The sequence below is a fragment of the Mytilus californianus genome, unplaced genomic scaffold, assembly GCF_021869535.1.
Source record: "Mytilus californianus isolate M0D057914Y unplaced genomic scaffold, xbMytCali1.0.p SCAF_3, whole genome shotgun sequence".
Classification (NCBI taxonomy): Eukaryota; Metazoa; Mollusca; class Bivalvia; order Mytilida; family Mytilidae; genus Mytilus; species Mytilus californianus.
The window spans coordinates 115220138-115234138 of NW_026262679.1; the positions used below are offsets into that span (position 1 = coordinate 115220138).

Genomic DNA, 14001 nt, shown 5'->3' on the forward strand with positions numbered 1-14001 from the left:
TATGTCCCTTTATGATGTTATATGTAAGCTGAGGCATCATCTGTGTCCCATGGGCACATTCCACATTTATTTTAAGGATAAGTTACAGATCACAATGCAAAGTGAATGCAACTTGACCTCTCAGGACTCCCAAGTCCCAAGTGCTTTGATTTTTGTTTTTGGATTGCTGTCTCTTTAACACACTGCACATCTTGGTTTAATCATGATAAGGTAAAGTCAAAACCAATTCATTTTTAGCTCACCTGGCCAATCACCGAAGGGCCAAGTGAGCTTTTCTCATCACTTGGCGTCCGTCCTCCGTCGTCCGTCGTCGGCGTTAACTTTTTATACGACCGCAAAAAAATTTTGTGGTCGTATATTGGTATGACGTTGGCGTCGTCGTCGTCGTCGTCGTCGTCGTCCGGCGTCGTCGTCGTCGTCCGGCGTCGTCGTCCGAATACATATTGGTTTTCGCACTCTAACTTTAGTTTAAGTGAATGGATCTTTTTGAAATTTGACCATAAGGTTAAATACCACAAAAGGAAGGTTGGGATTGATTTTGGGGGTTATGGTACCAACAGTTAAGGAATTAGGGGCCAAAAAGGGGCCAAAAATGAGCATTTTCTAGTTTCCAGACAATAACTGTGGAACGGTGTATGGATCTCTCTGAAATTATACTACAAGTTTCCATACCACAAAGGGATGGTTAGGATTTGCTTTGGGGGGTTATGGCTCAAACCGTTTAGGAATTAGGGGCAAAAAAGGGGGAAAAACAAGGTTGTCCTGGTTAATGGACAAATACTTTAGTACAAAACATAATTTAAAGCAGTGTAAGGGAGATAAATCAAATACATCATTGAAATTATCTCCCTTACACTGCTTTTAAATTATGTATAAAGTAATGGTTAATGAACAATAAAGATAATCTAAAACAGTGTAAGGGAGGTAATCCAAATACAACGTTTTGGTTACTTCCCTTACACTGCTTTTAAATTATGTTTAAAGAAATGCATATTTATAAAGGAAGACCAGTAAAAATATCTGCAAATGTTTTCATCTTTTTTTTTTACAAAAAAATCCATATGAAAGATTTGACACTATATTTTTATTAATTCTATTATAAAATAGATTAAGTTAGCACTATTGTAAATTTAAATGGGTAATTATGGTTGCCAACTCCATTGGAAATTTGAATTGAGATTATGACCATATCTTGAGGGAAAGAATTTTTTGGGGGGGGGATAAAAAGAAATTGTGGGGTGCCAATTTTTTCTCATTTCAGATTTCAGAAATTAAAAAGAATTATTCTTCAAATATTTTTTTTTTTTCAAATTTCAAATATTGAAAAATTTCAAGAAGTAATCTTTAATTGCACAGTATGGCGCATTAGATTTGTAAAATCTTTGATCACATTTATTTATTTGTTATGCCGAATCTAACAGTGTATTTAGATTTTTAATTTTGGGTCCAGTTTTCAAATTGCATTAATGTCCAAAGGGTCCAAAATTAAACTTTGTTTGATTTTAGCAAAAATTGAATATATGAGGTTCTTTGATATGCTGAATCTAAACATGTATTTAGATTTTTTGATTTTTGGCCCAGTTTTCAAGTTGGTCCAAATTGGGGTCCAAAATTAAACTTTGTTTGATTTCAACAAAAATTGAATATATGGGGTTCTTTGATATGCTGAATCTAACCGTGTATTTAGATTTTTTATTTGTGGACCCCGTTATCTAATTGGTTCATATTGAGGTCAAAAGGGTCCAAAATTAAACTTTGTTTGATTTCATCTAAAATTGAATTATTGGGGTTCTTTGATATTCCAAATCTAACCGTGTATTTAGGTTTTTAATTTTGGGTCCTGTTTTTTTAAATTGGTCTACATTGAGGTCCAAAGGGTCCAAAATTAAACTTAGTTTGATTTTAACAAAAATTGAATTCTTGGGGTTCTTTGATTTGCTGAATCTAAACATGTGTTTAGATTTTTGATTATGGGCCCAGTTTTCAAGTTGGTCCAAGATAGGGTCCAGTATTTAAACTTTGTTTGATTTCAACAAAAATTGAATATATGGGGTTCTTTGATATGCTGAATCTAAACATGTATTTAGATTTTTGATTATGGGCCCAGTTTTCAAGTTGGTCCAAATTGGGGTCCAAAATTAAACTTTGTTTGATTTCAACAAAAATTGAATATATGAGGTTCTTTGATATGCTGAATCTAACCATGAATTTAGATTTTTTATTTGTGGGTCACGCTATCAAATTGGTTCATATTGAGGTCAAAAGGGTCCAAAATTAAACTTTGTTTGATTTCATCAAAAATTGAATTATTGGGGTTCTTTGATATTCCAAATCTAACCGTGTATTTAGATTTTTAATTTTAAGTCCCGTTTTTTAAATTGGTCTACATTAAGGTCCAAAGGGTCCAAAATTAAACTTAGTTTGATTTTAGCAAAAATTGAATTCTTGGGGTTCTTTGATATGCTGAATCTAAACATGTGTTTAGATTTTTGATTATGGGCCCAGTTTTCAAGTTTGTCCAAGTTGGGGTCCAAAATTAAACTTTGTTTGATTTTAACAAAAATTGAATATATGGGGTTCTTTGATATGCTGAATCTAACCATGTATTTTGATTTTGGACATTGGACCATAATAGGTAAATTAAAAAAATTCAAGTTCTTAGACCACATTCTTTCTGTGTCAGAAACTTATGCTGTGTCAAATATTTAATAACAATCCAAATTCAGAGCTGTATCAAGCTTGAATGTTGTGTCCATACTTGCCCCAACTGTTCAGGGTTCGACCTCTGCGGTCGTATCAAGCTGCGCCCCAGCGAAGCATTTTATTACATTTTGAACTTCTTCTAGAGAACCACTGAATGGAATGAAACCAAACATGGCATGAATGTTCCTTATGAGGTGCTGACCAAGTGTTGTTACTTTGTAGTGGATCCATCATCCAAGATGGCCGCCAGCGGGGGACTTAGTTTAACATAGGACCCTATGGGAAATACATACAAATGTCTTCTTTTAGAAAACCACTGAATGGAATGAAACCAAACATGGCATGAATGTTTCTTATGAGGTGCTGACAGAGTGTTGTTACTTTGAAGACGATCCATAATCCAAGATGGCCGTCAGCTGGGGACTTAGTTTAACATAGGACCTTATGGGAAATACATACAAATGTCTTCTTTTAGAGAACCACTGAATGGAATGAAACCAAACATGGTATGAATGTTCCTTATGAGGTGCTGACCGAGTGTTGTTACTTTGAAGCCGATCCATAATCCAAGATGGCCACCAGCGGGGGACTTAGTTTAACATGGGACCCTATGGTAAATACATACAAATGTCTACTTTTAGAGAACCACTGAATGGAAAGAAACCAAACATGGCATGAATGTTCCTTATGAGGTGCTGACCAAGTGTTGTTACTTTGAAGCGGATCCATAATCCAAGATGGCCGCCTGCGGGGGACTTAGTTTAACATAGGACCCTATGGGAAATACATACAAATGTCTTCTTTTAGAGAACCACTGAATGGAATGAAACCAAACATGGCATGAATGTTCCTTATGAGGTGCTGACCAAGCATTGTTACTTTGAAGCCGATCCATCATCTAAGATGGCCACCATCGGGGGACTTATTTTAACATAGGACCTTATGGGAAATACATACAAATGTCTTCTTTTAGAGAACCACTGAATGGAATGAAACCAAACATGGCATGAATGTTCCTTATGAGGTGCTGACCAAGTGTTGTTACTTTGAAGCGGATCCATAATCCAAGATGGCCGCCTGCGGGGGACTTAGTTTAACATAGGACCCTATGGGAAATACATACAAATGTCTTCTTTTAGAGAACCACTGAATGGAATGAAACCAAACATGGCATGAATGTTCCTTATGAGGTGCTGACCAAGCATTGTTACTTTGAAGCCGATCCATCATCTAAGATGGCCGCCATCGGGGGACTTATTTTAACATAGGACCTTATGGGAAATACATACAAATGTCTTCTTTTAGAGAACCACTGAATGGAATGAAACCAAACATGGCATGAATGTTCCTTATGAGGTGCTGACCAAGTGTTGTTACTTTGAAGCCGATCCATAATCCAAGATGGCTGCCTGCGGGGGGACTTAGTTTAACAGGACCCTAAGGGAAATACATACAAATGCTTCTTCTAGAGGTGCACTGAATGGAATGAAACCAAACATGGCATGAGTGTTTCTTATGAGGTGCTGACCAAGTGTTGTTACTTTGAAGCGGATCTAAATCCAAGATGGCTGCCTGCGGGGGACTTCATTTAACATAGGACCCTATGGGAAATACATACAAATGTCTTCTTTTAGAGAACCACTAAATGGAATGAAACCAAACATGGCATGAATGTTCCTTATGAGGTGCTGACCAAGCGTTGTTACTTTAAAGCCGATCCATCATCTAAGATGGCCGCCATCTGGGGACTTATTTTAACATAGGACTCTATGGGAAATACATACAAATGTCTTCTTTTAGAGAACCACTGAATGGAATGAAACCAAACATGGCATGAATGTTCCTTATGAGGTGCTGACCAAGTGTTGTTACTTTGAAGCCGATCCATCATCCAAGATGGCTGCCTGCGGGGGGACTTAGTTTAACATAGGACCCAAAGGGCAATACATACAAATGTCTTCTTTTAGAGAACCACTGAATGGAATGAAACCAAACATGGCATGAGTGTTCCTTATGAGGTGCTGACCAAGTGTTGTTACTTTGAAGCCGATTCATCATCCAAGATGGCCGCCTGTGGGGGACTTAGTTTAACATAGGACCCTATGCAAAATATTTACAAATGTTTTCTTTTAGAGAACCGCTGAATGGAATGAAACCAAACATGGCATGAATGTTCCTTATGAAGGGCTGACCAAGTGTTGTTACTTTGAAGCCAATCCATCATCCAAGATGGCCACCAGCTGGGGACAGTGTTTAACAAAAGACCCTACGGACAATACATACAAATGTCTTCTTTTACAGAACCACTGAATGGATTGAAACCAATCATGGCATGAATGTTCCTTATGAGGTGCTGACTAAGTGTTGTTACTTTGAAGCTGATCCTTCATCCATGATGGCTGCCAGCGGGGGGACTTCCTTTAACATAAGACCATATTGGAAATACATACAAATGCTTCTTCTCGAGAGCATTGAATGGAATGAAACCAAACATGGCATAAATGTTTCTTATGAGGTGCTGATGAAGTGTTGCTACTTTGTTGCTGATTTACTGTTCAAGATGGCCACCAGGATTTTTTATTAACTTACAGGGCCAATATTAAACCAAATTTTGCCTCACTCATTATTAGGGTATCTGTTATGATTTTAATCTATTTTAACATGATTACCAAAACCAAAGTAGAATCAGGTGAGCGACACAGGCTCTTGAGAGCCTCTAGTTTTGTAATGGTGGGTTTTAAATATTTTTTTTTCTAATGTTAGAAATGCCCTTTAAACTGTTAAAGCACCATCCCAAGCTGTTATAAAAAGTGTTTGAATTTTTTTTATAGAAACAATAGTTTGACTTGTACACAGTCAGACACTGGGTAAGGAAAACAGGTTCTTTAAATCTCTTCTTACTATACATACAAGTAGATCTAAGAAGATGTGGTATGAGTGCCAATGAGACAACTCTCCATTCAAGACACAATTTGTAAAAGTAAACCATTATAGGTCAAATTACATTTTTTTCAGAATGGTTAGTCAATCATGACATGTGTGTAACCACCAATAATTAGAACTGCAGCGCATGTTTTTTATATGGCATTTTTGTAATTTGTTATAAAGTAATTTGTTGTTAATTAATTGTACACTTTTCAGACACCCATCAAACCGCTCTCTCTTCTTATTCATCTTAGATAGAAAATATTGGAGGTTTTATCTAAATATTACTTTATATTTTAAGGTAAAAATGACACAGTCAAAGGCACAATATTCTACAACAAGGAAGATGAAACAGTCACTTTCACTTTTCCGTCAGAAATACAAGTAAGCTTATACATGTTATAAAAATCATTGGAATAATTAGCATGATTAGCAAAATTTGGGGATATGAGTTTAATGATATGAGTATGAAGCAGCTAGTTTAAAAAAGAGTAAAGCAGTAAAAGACGTTGTTGGGTAAATGATATCTAGAAGTCAATATACAGTTTCCAACTATATATAGAGCTCCAATCTGACCTGAGTTGAAAAAGTGAGGTTATGAAGAATTTTTTGTAATAGGGTTACATAAGTCTTGAGAATGAAAAAAGATTTAGACAATCATATCTGTAGAATGAAGTTTTATTAATCTTGAGTATAAAAGAAGGTTTAGACAATCATCCATGTAGAATAAGATATATAAGTCTTGAGTATAAAAGAAGGTTTAGACAATCATCCATGTAGAATAAGATATATAAGTCTTGAGTATAAAAGAAGGTTTAGACAATCATCCATGTAGAATAAGATATACAAGTCTTGAGTATGAAAGAAGGTTTAAACAATCATCCATGTAGAATAAGATATATAAGTCTTGAGTATGACAGAAGGTTTAAACAATCATCCATGTAGAATAAGATATATAAGTCTTGAGTATGACAGAAGGTTTAAACAATCATCCACGTAGAATAAGATATATAAATCTTGAGTATAAAAGAAGGTTTAAACAATCATCCATGTAGAATAAGATATATAAGTCTTGAGTATAAAAGAAGGTTTAAACAATCATCCACGTAGAATATATAAGATATATAAGTCTTGAGTATGAAAGAAGGTTTAAACAAGCATCCATGTAGAATAAGATTTAAGACTTTGAAAAATAGTCTCTCAAGCACTTTCTTAATTGTTCGTTTAAATTTTATTGTCAGCTGAAGATTTGTTTTTTTATGATAGTAGGATAGGGAAATTAAGGAAGTTACATTAGTTCAAAGAAATGAACACTACATGGATATCTTAAAAATGTATATTTTAAACACACAAAAACATTAGTATCAATGTGAAATAAACTCTGTAAGGATAATACACAATCATGCTTACAGGGTCTTAAGGATGACAAAATACAATTTAGCTACACTTACGTACAGTTATTTGTGTAATATTTTCCTGGGGAAATACCACATTTAGGTTACATAGACAAAGATGATTTGTACATTTCATGAAATGGTCTATTCAAATATTCTAAGACAACTACTAAATGCAATGAATTAGAATAAATAACTTGAAGATAATATGTCAGTTGGTCTCATTGGCAATCATACCACATCTTCTTATTTTTACATAGATGTCTTGTGATTTAAAACTTTGAAAATATGTCAACTGTATTTCAGCCAGGGAAGGGCAGAATGAGTATGACTTTTACTGGAATTCTGAATGACAAAATGAAAGGATTTTATAGAAGTAAATACACAACACCTGATGGAGAGGAACAGTATTCAGCTGTTACACAGTTTGAGGTTTGTTATAAACTTATGTAACAACAAGTTGCTGTCCTTTATCTAGCATATAAAAGAATCTGGCAGAAGATGTTATAAAAACTAGGGATACAATAAACAGAATTGTAAAGAACAATATAAATAAGATATTTTGCTGCATATTATTACAAAGCCTTTTTATGCTCCCTCTATAGCGGAGGGGGCATTAAGTTTTACCCTTGTCCGTACGTCCCAAAATTTGTTTCCGTTCTCTAACTTTAGTTTGCCTCAACCAAATGTTATGAAACTTATCTGCAATGCTTAAATACCACAAAACACAGATCGAGTTTGAATTTTGGTGGCATCACTTCTACTGTTCAAGAGTTATGCCCCTTTAGAAATGGAAAATTGCTGAATTTTTCGTTTCCGTTCTCTAACTTGAGTTTGCCTCAACCAAATGTTATGAAACTTATCCACAATGTTTATTACCACAAAACACAGATCAAGTTTGAATTTTGGTGGTGTCACTTTCACCGTTCTAAAGTTATGACCCTTTACAAATGGAAAAATTGCTGAAATATTAGTTTGCCTCAACCAAATGTTATGAAACTTATGCACAATGCTAATTACCACAATACACAGATCAAGTTTGAATTTTGTTGGCGTCACTTTTACCGTTCTAGAGTTATGCCCCTTTAGAAATCTTATAAATGCTGAAATATTTGTTTCTGTTCTCTAATTTAAGTTTACGTCAATTAAATGTTATGAAACTTATAAACAATGCTTATTACCACAAAACTCAGATCAAGTTCAAATTTGGGTAGTGTCACTTTTACAGTTCTTGAGTTACGGCCCTTTATAACGTTATATGCAAGCAGGGGCATCATCTGTGTCCCATGGACACATTCCCCATTTATTTAATTATTTACACACATGATATAGCCATTATGGGCTAAAGTGGCAATTGGAGGCCAACAATAAATATTGTTCCCTTTAGATTTGACAGATAATTCTACTCCATAAGCAGTCAAAAGTTAATATAGAGAAAATGTCTTGATGCACTCCACTGAGGTTTATGTAAGTTAAATTCATTATGTGTACATCAAATTGACATAAACATAGCAATTTAAATATCTATTGTTCACTATGATTTTATTATTTACTTGTGTGCTGTAGGCCACTGATGCCAGGAGAGCTTTCCCATGTTGGGATGAACCAGCTGTCAAGGCAACATTCGATGTCACATTGGTTGTTCCTAAAGACAGAGTTGCCTTGTCAAACATGGTTTGTAGTTTTACATATTGAGTTATTTCCCTTGTTAGGGTTAAATTGCTGTGAAGGAAACATTTGATCTGATATTCCCAAAGAGAGAGCAGCCTTCTTTGATATTGGGATGATGCAACAGTTGATCTAATGATGTTTTGAAACATTCATAAATAAGTTGTGAATTTTCTCTTGTGGCAGCAAAACATTATTTTCTGTAGTTGTTGACAAATATGGATTTCAAGTATTTAATCATTAATTCTTTTTTATAAATGTTGAGTTTCTATCTTCCATGGTAAATTCTTATAGAATAACCTAAATTCAATGTTGATTTTCGCTAATTTTCATGCTTTTTTCACATTTCTCGATCGGTGTGAGAAAAATATTTCTTGTTTCTAGAGAAAACTTTGTTCTTGGCAAATGATTAGTCAAAATTTAATAATGACGTCAATGGTTTCTTCTGAATTTCCTATTGTCACATCATGAAAAAAGGTGATCTTGTCTGATGACATCACATATAAAGAACTTTCTGCAAATCTTTGAAAAGGAAGGATAAACTTTGTTAAGATATCGTTAGAGAAACAGTTTCCACCACTATAACTTGTGTATTACGATAGTTCTCCACTCTCAACAGTTAAATTTTAATTATTTAAAAACCTTGGCAAGCCTTGCGTTTTAAATTTTAAAAATTAACTGTCTCGAAATATTGTAACACACTTGATGCAGTGGTGGAATCTAAATTTCTTAACTTCTGTTAAATGCTGAAATTTGACTGTATTACAGCCTGTAAAGTCAGAACAAGTCTATGAAGGAGACAGCAAATGGAAGGTTGTTAGTTACGAGAGGACACCAATCATGTCTACATACCTGCTAGCGTTTGTTGTGGGAGAATTTGATTACGTAGAAGGGAAGGATGCTGATGGTGTACTAGTCAGGGTGTACACACCTGTTGGCAAGAAAGAAGAGGGAAAATATGCATTAGACGTAAGGAGGAATTACAATGTCAACTTTACATTTTGTTTTTTGTTTTATTTTGTTCTTTGTCTATTAAGCAATGATTATTAAGTATATTTAAAATCTGCCTACTCTTCAAAATCAAATTTCTATTTCTATTTTTTAGCCCACCTGGCCTAAAAGGCCAAGTAAGCTTTTCTCATCACTTGGCGTCCATCGTCGTTAACTTTTACAAAAATCTTCTCCTCTGAAACTACTAGGCCAAATTTAACCAAAGTTGGCCACAATCATTATTTGGGTATCTAGTGTAAAAAATGTGTCCAACGACCCCGCCAGCCAACCAACATGGCGGCCATGGCTAAAAATAGAACATAGGGGTAAAATGCAGTTTTTGGCTTATATCTCTGAAACTAAAGCATTTAGAGTAAATCTGACATGAGGGTAAAAATGTTCATCAGGTTGAGATGTATCTGCTATGAAATTTTCAGACGAATCAGACAACCCGTTGTTGGGTTGCTGCCTGTGAATTAGTAATTTTAAGGAAATTTTGCAGTTTTTGGTTATTATCTTTAACATTATTATAGATAGAGATAAACTGTAAACAGCAATAATGTTTGGCAAAGTAAGATCTACAAATAAGTCAATCATGACCAAAATTGTCAATTGACCCCTTAAGGAGTTATTGCCCTTTTAAGGAAATTTTGAACAATTTTTCGTAATTTTGGTAATCTTTTACAAAAATCTTCTCCTCTGAAACTACTGAGACAAATTTAACTAAACTTGGCCATAATCATCATAAGGGTATTTAGTTTAAAAAATGTGTCTGTTGACCGGCCTGCCAACCAACATGGCCTACATGGCTAAAAATAGAACATAGGGGGTAAAATGCAGTTTTTGGCTTATATCTCTGAAACTAAAGCAAAAGTATAATGGTTGCATTATTTCATGCATCAATTGTAAATGAAAATATCAGGTGAGCGACATAGGCTCCTTGAAGCCTTTAGTTTTCATCTAGTGTTACAAGAGTATATAATTCTTCTGGAAAACAAATAATCTGAGAAAGACAGCACACTATTTCAGAACTCTATGATAATGTACAATAGGTGGATAACTATACTTTATGAATTTTATTATTATTATCAATACTGTCTACAAAAGTTTAACAATTTTGATGTAACTTTCAACAAGATAATGTGTAAAGCTCTACAATGAGGCTGTTTACACTAAGTCACTAATGCAATGTTAATGTGTAGATTTCAATACTTGAGTGACATTTTAATGTCTTTATTAGGTAGCAGTAAAGACATTACCATTTTACAAAGATTACTTCAAGATACCTTATCCTCTACCAAAGATGGACTTGATAGGACTTGCTGACTTTGCAGCTGGTAAAATTAATTACTTTCTTTGGTCCAACTTTAACAAGTTAAAAAAGATAGCTACATATGTTCCCCAATCTTAGCTCTAATCAAATTTGAACAGTTTTTCTGTAATAAAATTGATTGAATCTACTGAAAATTTTGCAATCTTAGTTTTACAGTGCATTATTAACCCAATTTCATTCTATTTTTAACATACTGTAGAGTCATTTATTTTCGTGATTACCAATTTTCATGGATTGATAAAAAATTGTATTTTCTTGAATACTCGATTTCATGGTTTTGTCAAAGTTTGCATACAAACATATGAGAATTTTACATTTTGTTCAACATTTAAATTAATGTTTCATCTATTCCCACAGAATCCACAAAAATTGTTGCACAACAAATAATAATAAGTTCAGAGTAGCTAGAATTTAAACATTGATGTAAAATTTGCAATTCATATATGTATAAAAAAAACTGCATTAATTTATACTCTTGTCTAAAATATCTTTTCCATATACAGGTGCTATGGAAAACTGGGGTTTAGTAACTTACAGAGAAACAGCATTGTTTGTGGACCCAAAGAAATCATCAGCCAAAACCAAACAATGGGTTGCACTAGTTGTAGGACATGAGTTGGCTCATCAATGGTTTGGTAATCTTGTTACCATGGTAGGTTTTTATTGAAACTTAGCCTTTTATGAATAATAAAATTTTGCAAAATGTACTTTTTTAAGCAAATGTTTTGTTGCCCCCTAAAATATGTACATAAAAGACAATATCACAGAGGTGACCATGTGCTGATTTCTGTTTTGAACTGGTTACCTGTTGTAAATCTCCAGCATAAATAAAAGTTTCTTCACATCGAGAAACCAGTTTGAGATTAATGTTTGAAAAAAGATAATTTTGTTATGAATGATCATGGTAGTTGCAGAGATAGATTTTGACTTCTCTGAAAATATTAACATCATGAAGGTTGAAAAGCATTTGTTATTATTTTTGAAAGTTTTCAAATACTAAGCATAACAAAGCTTTATTTTTGAGACAGCCAATCTGGAAGTAAAATATGGCATGCTTTTCTGAGAAAGTTCCATTTAAAGGAATGTGTGATCCAACTTTCAAAATCACATGAATACATTTTAAAATTTTATATTTAAGTCTTAAATCTCCTTTTTGTCATGACTGTGACTTTTGTCAAAGAAAGCTCGACATAGGGATAGTGATCCGTCGGCTGCCAAGGCGGCGTTAACTAACTACTTAAAAGCTTAATATTTAAGAAGGTAGAAGACCTGGATGCTTCAAACTTTGTATATAGATACCTCATGTTATGAATTTTCTGTCTGTCATATGTCCTTTGTCCTTGACCTCATTTTCATGGTTCAATGAAGTTAAGATTTTTTGTAATGTTATTTTCTCTCTTATTATGAGTAATAGGGTAACTATATTTGGTATGTGCATATCTTGCACAGTCCGCATGCCTGTATGACAGTTTTCACTTGACCTGACCTCATTTCATGGATCAGTCAACATGGTTAAGTTTTCTTGATCAAGTCCATTTCTCAGATACTATAAGCAATAGGTCTACTATATTTGTTGTATGGAATGATTGTAAGGTGTACATGTCCAACTGGCAGGTGTCATCTCACCTTGACCTCATTTTATGGTTCAGTGGTTAAAGTTAAGTTTTTGTGTTTTGGTCTATTTTTCAATATTGTATGCAATAGGTCAGCTATATTTGGTGTATGGAAATATTTTATGATGTACATGTCAGTCTAGCAGGTTTTATTTGACCTTGACCTCATTTTCACGATCCATTGCTCAATGTTAAATTTTTGTGTTTTGGTCTGTTTTTCTTTAAACTATAAGCAATAGGTCAACTATGTTTGGTGTATGGAACAGTTGTAAAGTGTACATGTCTGTCTGGCAGGGTTCATCTGACCTTGACCTCATATTCATGGTTCATTGGTCAATATAATGTTTTCATGGTTTGGTCTATTTCTTGTATACTATAAGCAATAGGTCAACTATATTCAATGTATGGAATGATTGTAAGGTGTACATGTATTTCTGGCTTGGTTTATCTGACCTTGACCTCAAATTCTTGGATCATGATAAGTTAATGTGATACTTGTAGTAAAACTTTATATATAGGGTTATCAACATAAAATCAATGGTAAAGTAGGCGAGACATTTCAGCATGTGCACATCTTGTTTATTTATATACAATTATTTAAGATTATTCCAATGATGATTTTAGTTTTCAAATTGGAAAAATATATGGAGATTTCTATGAACAAATTGTAAATTCTGAATTTTCATTAATAAACATTTTGTATATCAAAGACATTGTTTAATCACCAGTAATGTGTTTTGGTTGCAGGAATGGTGGACCCACTTGTGGTTAAATGAAGGTTTTGCTTCCTGGATAGAATATCTGTGTGTAGATTTCTGTTTTCCTGAGTTTGATATCTGGACACAGTTTGTTAAGAATGATTTAGGAAGAGCTTTAGAACTAGATGCTCTCAATAACAGCCATCCTATAGAGGTCAGTATCACAGACACTTGAGTATCTGGATAAATTGGCCCAAAAACTACGTTTTCACTACTTTTTAGAATAATCGCTTTGATTTTGTTTGCAAATTATAAGTCATTAGCTGGAAAATAAGTGTAGTGTAATAAAGTCTTGGCCCAAAATGACAGAATAGCATGCTTATGGACAGTATCCCAAGTGACAGTTTTATGATAGTTTATGATATTTGAACTTGACAGGCACTTAAATGATGATCTATATCATTCCTTCATTGCAGTTGACTAAATAACAAAACTTTTTATCTTCATCATATCTCCCTTGCAAACTGGAATCTTTATCTAAGCTTTTATCATTAAATTTAAAACTTGACATGATAATATTACTGTTTCCAGAGACCTTTTGTTTATACATGGTTTTGCTCCTAGTTTAATGTTTTTCTTCTTTAAAACAAGAACGGTTAGAACACCATAAAAACAAC

General features: G+C 33.8%; 1 protein-coding gene across 1 annotated transcript in view; it reads left to right on the forward strand.

Annotated features, from left to right (window-relative positions):
* LOC127735895 (puromycin-sensitive aminopeptidase-like) overlaps positions 1-14001 on the forward strand; it is a 36220-nt gene that overhangs the window by 5519 nt on the left and 16700 nt on the right. Inside the window, exons 3-9 of the mRNA XM_052246315.1 lie at positions 5930-6012; positions 7329-7454; positions 8589-8696; positions 9459-9659; positions 10921-11017; positions 11517-11665; positions 13374-13538. Coding sequence (XP_052102275.1) covers positions 5930-6012; positions 7329-7454; positions 8589-8696; positions 9459-9659; positions 10921-11017; positions 11517-11665; positions 13374-13538 — 929 coding nt within the window. The remainder of the gene's footprint in view (positions 1-5929; positions 6013-7328; positions 7455-8588; positions 8697-9458; positions 9660-10920; positions 11018-11516; positions 11666-13373; positions 13539-14001) is intronic.